The sequence below is a fragment of the Berghia stephanieae genome, chromosome 12, assembly GCF_034508935.2.
Source record: "Berghia stephanieae isolate SIO BIC M18660-M18661 chromosome 12, UCSD_Bste_1.3, whole genome shotgun sequence".
Lineage (NCBI taxonomy): Eukaryota > Metazoa > Mollusca > Gastropoda > Nudibranchia > Aeolidiidae > Berghia > Berghia stephanieae.
The window spans coordinates 20873815-20881314 of record NC_088371.1 but is presented as its reverse complement, the minus strand read 5'-3'; the positions used below and the strand labels follow the sequence as shown (position 1 = coordinate 20881314).

The 7500-nt window shown below is 35.4% G+C and overlaps 1 protein-coding gene across 1 annotated transcript in view; it reads right to left on the bottom strand.

Moving 5' to 3' along the window:
- Positions 1-329: 329 nt before the first annotated feature.
- Positions 330-7500, bottom strand: part of LOC144957823 (angiotensin-converting enzyme-like) — a 41199-nt gene continuing 34028 nt past the window's right edge. The window contains exons 10-12 of the mRNA XM_078889280.1: positions 6476-6574; positions 5476-5658; positions 330-925 (exon numbers count right to left, since the gene is read on the bottom strand). Coding sequence (XP_078745406.1) covers positions 736-925; positions 5476-5658; positions 6476-6574 — 472 coding nt within the window. The 3' untranslated portion in view covers positions 330-735. The remainder of the gene's footprint in view (positions 926-5475; positions 5659-6475; positions 6575-7500) is intronic.

Below are 7500 nucleotides of genomic sequence, written 5' to 3'. Positions count from 1 at the left end.
GGGGGGGCGCTCGCTTAGGCTCGATACCCGGGATGGTCTCGTGACGGTCAACGGGGATTTACACCTTTGCCCTCGGTATGCCTCAAGCCCCCATCACCACGACAAGGATGGAAATCCATGAGGGGGGGGGGGGTGTGGTAGAAGCCCTATGTTCCACAAGAGATGAAGAGGATTAAGCCAAGTCCGGTAATCGCCCTATACATACCATTGTTTTGAGAGTGGAGAGTCACATTTAACCTGTATGCATGTACAAAGAACAAGAGAAATAGATAAAAATGGAATGGTCCATTAAGATTTAAAAATGAGTATAGTTTTATTATACACGATAAAGGAGAAAAATGATATATTTTAGTATATATAAAAATCAAATCAATATGTTTCAAAAAAGAAGAGATAGGCGGAAATTGATCGGGAAGAAGGGGAGGTAGAGAAATGAGAGAAGGGGAGAAAGAAAGGGTTGGGGGGATGAGTTGAAAGAAGATATGCTGTTTTTAGAGGAAAAGAAGGAGAAAAGAAGAAGAAGAGGAAGAAGAAGAAGAAGAGGAAGAAGAAGAAGAAGAAGAAGAAGAAGAAGAAGAAGAAGAAGAAGAAGAAGAAGAAGAAGAAGAAGAAGAAGAAGAAGAAGAAGAAGAAGCGCAAAATCAATAACGACAGCAACAGCAACATCGAGAACAACAACAACAACAAAAAACAACAAACACAACGACAACAGCAGCAACCACAAAAGCAAAGTCCTCATTCCTCCCAATTTATTTCGGCGCCACGCCATCCAAGAATCTCTCCCTGATTAGAGTTTTCTCCCTTCAGCCATTGGTGCAGAGGTTTAAAGTAGGTCAACATGGCGTCCGAAGTAACTGTGACGTCACCGGTAAACTCCAATAGCTGGTCTTGCCATGGTATACTTGATCCGTAGTTGAGAAAACGTCTGTTATAAAACGAGAAAGAGTAATGGGGAACAAACAAGTGATGTCCAAAAAAACCTGGTACCAATCTCACTGGACGTATAAAACCCTCTATGTGCGGCTATGTGGTCTAGTGGTATGACACTCGCTTTCGGATCGGAAGGTCTTAGGTTCGAGCCTGGCTCGGCGCATAGTTGAGTCCATGGAAAAGAGTCTATACTCACATTCTCTCACCGTACTCAGGTGTAAAATGAGTACCCGGCCGTTAACAGCGTTGTCTCTGTCGGGAAAAAAATAGTATTAGCGCCGAACAGGCGTCATGTCTTGTTCTTCATGTTACGTGTTGGTGTTGGTCAGGGACCCTTTGTAACGCGCTTGGGCACTTTTAGTGGATATTGTGCTATTAAAATAATCTCAAAAAAGCTCTTCTGGAGGCCTGAATATATAACTGCTTGAATGATTTACTGGTTTCAGAATGATGGCATTATATTTCTAGTCTAAATATATACTGGTCGTCAATAAAGATCATCTATCATTACATTTTTTACGTTCCAAAATCCAAAGAATCTGAAAATATATCCAGCCAAAAAAAATAAGTATACCATCTCATTCTTATAAGTCCTCTTACAAACTGGCTACATACACACTTCCAATCAACCTGGAACCGGAAAATTAGAGGGTGTGACGTCACGACTTTGTTCCCTATTAAATCGAATTTTGTGTTATGGGTGAAATGGGCAGAGAAGTAAAGCTTAATTTTTCAGAAACAATATTGGAATATATTAGGCCTAGATACACAAAAGAAACTAGATACCAATTTGTTTTTAAGCAATGTATTGATTGATGTACTTGCTAAGTTCAGTGGGATTTATGTGTAATCTACCCAAAGCCGACGTGTAGTCAATTGGACGTCAGATAACCCAAATTATTCCACCCCTCTGCCTAAATAGTAACGCATAATGATATCAAGTATAAAATAACAATTTGCTACAGGAAGGTCCTTATATGGACACCTGTCAGACTTGCGCGAAGTCCCAGATTTGAGATCGAGACCACCTGACACAGAGCTGGCTTCTTGAAATTTTACAAATTCGAAGTTCGAAGGTGTCACAGTAAAGATTATTCACATTTATTTTATTAAAGTTTAATTTTAGTAAGAACTGAATTCATCTCACTCCAGTTATATTTCGGTAGGCTTAGAAAAACGTTACCTTATAATATTAGATTAATTTGTGACGTCAGATTATCAAACGTTAAATTTCGCTTTAAAAAATAGATTCTTTAGAAAGAAGTAGATGTCTATCATTTACGTATCTTTGAAAATGTCTTTTATTCAAAGATGACATCAAAATTCATTGAGGGGAAGAATAAAATAACTCTTACACGCTTGCTTTTGTTGAAATTCGAAATTGGTTCCCAACGCGCACTCGGAAGTTTGTGCAGCGGTTGTGAACACGCCCGGAATTCCAAAAGGCAAGAGAGTAAGAATCGTATATTGATTAAGTCTCATTGTGGCAATGGAAAAAAGAAACAGCCTCAGACCAACTCAAAACATTCCCCGATACAATAACGGGATAATTTTTTTTAAAAGAGCCATGAGGCAATTGATTGCAATCCTTTGGATAGGACGCTAGTCTATTACAAAGTACTTTCCGCCAGATCTAACAAACCCAGCTACCCAATCACTGCTGAGTGGATAGGGGGTCAGAAAAAAAAATCTGGACTGCACCCGGGATCGATCTCGGACCCTTTGCGTGTGAAGCGAGTGTTCTACCAACTGAGCTACTATCACGACCGTTAAATAAAAATAAGTCAAATTAAGTAGAAGCTTTAAGTCAATCGATGACGTCAGGACCAGGTATTGTGGAATGTTTCGGGTCTCCGATATGAAGTCAGGACCAGGTATTGTGGAATGTTTCGGGTCTCCGATATTTCAATCAAACACTATGTGTGAAACACTAAAGACGAATGAGAATTGAGGAAAGTATTGTCCAATATTCTCACTCATTACTGGTTCCGAGACATTACGAAGTCTGATTAGGTAACTGGAGTTTACCTTCTGGGTGCGGATGGTGCATGTGTGCGTATGTGCCTGTGTGTATATGTGTATTTGTATTTTTTCATGTCTTAAATTGTAACCTTGGGCAAGACACTTTATATACGAGAATTCACTTTAATTAGGCTTTTAAAATATCATGTTCTGCTGTGCTAATGGGTTTTGCCGGTTTTCTGCTACCAAAAATAGCCTCACCCCATAGTATTGTCTTATATTACACATTTATGTTTCATATCACTTAGGAGTGAAATGTAAAAAAAAATAAAAATTGAGCTTTATATAGCTCAATATCCACTAAATGTTCTCAAAGCGCTTTACAAGGGGTCCCTGGTCCACAGCAACATTTAACATGTAGGACGGGACATGACGCCTGCTAGGATATTACATTTTTTCGGACAATGACAAAGCTGTTAACGGCCATATACTCATTTTACACCTGAGTACGGTGAGAGAATGTGAGTAAAGAGCCTTTTCCAAGAACTTAACTATACGCCGAGCACGAGGCTCAAACCCGGGACCTTCCGATCCGAAAGCGAGTATCATACCTCAAGACCACATAGGAGAAGATGTATATATTAGTATTACGCAAACACAATAGCAGGAAGTTCTAGTGATACATAATTTCTTTAGTAAAACATGCTCTACAACACACTGTTCATTTTCTTTAAATTCTATGTTGTACAAGATAAATTTGAATAAGAAAATTGTTGGTTGTATCGTAACGAATGTGACCATTTTCCTATAGTTGGTAAGGAGAGAGTTAAAGACTGTCAGTTCATGTCAACCATCAAGAAATTGAAGCTATCATACTTGCGCAAAGTCCTAGATTTCAGAGCATCTAAAACAGAGCTGCCTGCTTAAAATTTAAACCAATTCGTAGTTCTAAGAGAAGAAAAGGTAAAAGTCACTATTATAGCTAGCTTTGAAAAATAATAATTTGCCCTCTTAATTATCAAAAAAAAAAGCTCAAAGTCCTCAATATATGTTCTAAAGAATTAAACTTTCTTTTTAAACAAGATTGATTGAGTCAAAGACGTGCATGAAGTTCTGTAGATAGAGCTAAAAATTCGAAGTTCCTAGGGAAGAAAAAGAAAAATTCACTATATCTAGATAGCTTTGCAAAATGATAATTTGACCTCATCATCATGATCCAAAAAAGGCTCCAAAGTCCTCATTATAGGTTGTAAGGAACTAAACATTCCTTTTAAACTAGATTTATTGAGTCAAAGAAAGACGTGCAAAAAGTTCTGTAGATAGAGCCAAAAATTCGTAAGTTTACGAATTTTTCGTAGTACTATGCAGGTCTGATCTAACAACGTCATACTTCGCGACGTCCCGGATTTGAGAGTGATTATATAATTGAGCTTTATATAGCGCAATATCCACTAACTGTGCTCAAAGCGCTTTACACGGGGTCCCTGATTAACAGCAACATTTAACATGTTGGACGGGACATGACGCCTGTTAGGCGATATTACAATTTTTCGGACAAAGACAACGCTGTTAACGGTCAGGTACTCATTTTACGCCTGAGTACGGTGAGATCATGTGAGTAAAGAGCCTTTTCCAAGGACTCAACTATGCGCCGAGCGAGGCGAGGATCGAATCCAGGACCTTCCGATCCGAAAGCAAGTGTCATACCACTAGACCACATAGCCGCACGTTAGAGTATCTAACAATATGAGGATCATTTTTCTGGCCAAAATTTGAAATACGTTTATATTTTTCAATGTACGAGAGTTTGGATTTATGATTGTATGCGTTTAATTATAAAACTCACAACATTCGCCATGCGGGTATAACATACCACCACCTAAAACTATGTATAACCTTAAACGTTTCTTGTCTAATTTATACAATTTAGTGAGTAGACCTACTCATAAAAATAGCTGGCTAAAAACAATAACAGAGAGCTGGGTTTCCTCGACTATTAACATAGTCGTCTTCTTCTTCTTCTTCTTCAAGTACCAAGTCTGTGCCAGACATCGGTGATCATGGTACGCCATTCATCTCTCTGATCGGATAACCTCAGAAAACTAATATTACTCTTCTCTTTCTTTGTCACCCAGCTGTTTACACTATTCAAATATGTTTTTCTTGGTCTACCTTTACTCTTTTTAATGATAATAAATAATAATAATGCTGAAAACTTATATAGCGCTATAACTCAGAGACACCAGACTCTAAGCGCTTAAATTACAAATTGCTATGGCTGAAACATAATCATTTACACACACAAGCACACACACACACACGCACACACACACGCACACACACACACACAACACAACACACGACACAAACCAAACCTTCTATCTTTCCTGTGAGAGCAAGATGTTCAATACATTTATGTCGATTTAAGTGCCCTAAAAATTGCATTATTATTGTACGAATTAATAACCTTTTACTTTCAGCTTGCTCTAATACTTCATTAGTTTTCTTCTCTGTCCATGAGATTCTTAACATCCTTCTAAGAAACCACATTTCTGCTTGCCTCCAGTTAACATAGTAACTTGCCTTAATTTGTGAGTCGCTTCCTTCGATCCGTAAATATTACATTGATGAAGGGGTAGTTTGTCTGCGGAGCTTGAAGTCACTCGAGGATCACCGTGTATGGATGGAGGTTCTTGTGAAAGCTTCTCTTTTTCTCGACATAGAGAAGAAAACAACTGGAACTGTTGGAATTGCGCTAAGTAGTATCTGTTGTGATGTTGTCGGAGACAAAAATGCAGATTAACAACGCAGTTGTGATTAACTTTAATTTGTTAAAAATGATGATGATGATGGTGATTATAATAATAATTAAAATGATCATACTCATATTAATAATAATAATAATAATAATAATAATAATAATAATAATACTAATAATAATAATAATAATAATAATAATAATATAATAATAATAATAATAATAATAATAATGATGATAATAATAATAATAATAATAATAATAATAATAATAATAATAATATATTGTTTGATGATGATGATGATGATGATGATGATGATGATGATGATGATGATGATGATGATGATGATGATAATAATAATAATAATAATAATAATAATAATAATAATAATAACGATAATAATAATAACAATACTAATGATAATGATAATAACAGTTAGAAGAAGAAGAAGAAGAAGAAGAAGAAGAAGAAGAAGAAGAAGAAGAAGAAGAAGAAGAAGAAGAAGAAGAAGAAGAAGAAGACCGACAGACAGACAGACTGACAGACAGAGAGACTGAAAGACAGACGAATAGACAGACAAAAGAAACAAGAACAACAACAACAATAACAACAAAGAAATAGATAAATAATATATAAAAATAAAAACATATATATAACTAATTAAACAAACAATGAATAAACAGATAATTGACAACTCGTTCAGATTTTTGTTTTTTATCTTTACAATAGATCTATCTAAAAATATCATAAGTAACATTTGATCCTTAAAACAATAGCAGTTGTTATAAAACAATAATAAAACAGAAATGATATAATGTATTTACCCTGAAAACATGGAGTTGAAAATCACGTGATATTTAGAGCCAGGATCAAAGTCCCTCTCAGATCTTGGAAATGGCGATCGAATTCCTTGGTATTCCAATCTGTTGACAAATATAATAATAATAATAATAATAATAATAATAATAATAATAATAATAATAATAATAATAATGATAATAATAATAATAATAATAATAATAAAATAATAATAATAATAATAATAATAATAATAATAATAATAATAATATATTAATTATTATTATATATTATTATATTATTATTATTATTATTATTATTATTATTATTATTATTATTATTATTATTATTATTATTATGATAATAATAATAATGACGATGATAATGATGATGATGATGATGATGATGATGATGATGATGATGATGATGATGATGATGATGATGATGTTGATGATGATGATAATGATTAGATAGTACGCTGTCTCTCATCTTCTCATAAGAGCCATTCAATATTAATCGTGATAAGTGGCCGGATGGGTGACAGTCCTCGTGGAAAGATCTCGTCCGAGCATTTTGTGTGTCCTTGAGTAAGGCACTTAACGCACATTACCACACTCGATTCAGGTGTGATTGAGTATCTGCCTATTTGCAGTGACAGATATTGTCAGAGTATTAGTAGAAAATGGATGCCTAAAAGGCGACAGGCAATGTATGAAATGGAAATAATAGATAGTACGCACTTGGCTAAGGAGCTCACAACATTGCCATCCGGAAGTATAACTGACCAACACACAAAACGTTGTGTAACCATGATCGTTTATTGTCAGGTTGATACATTTTAGCGAGAATTACTCATAAACGCGGATGGCAAAAACAATAACAAAGACCTGTGTGACGTCAAGTTCGAACTTTCTATATGGTTCCAGATGGTCTGCTGGGGGGAATATAGGAAGCATATTGGCGCATTGGGCATTGTAAATCTGTAAACATGCGCTATATAAATGTTTACATTCATTTCAAATTAAATTGTGGGGCATTCGATTAGATACTG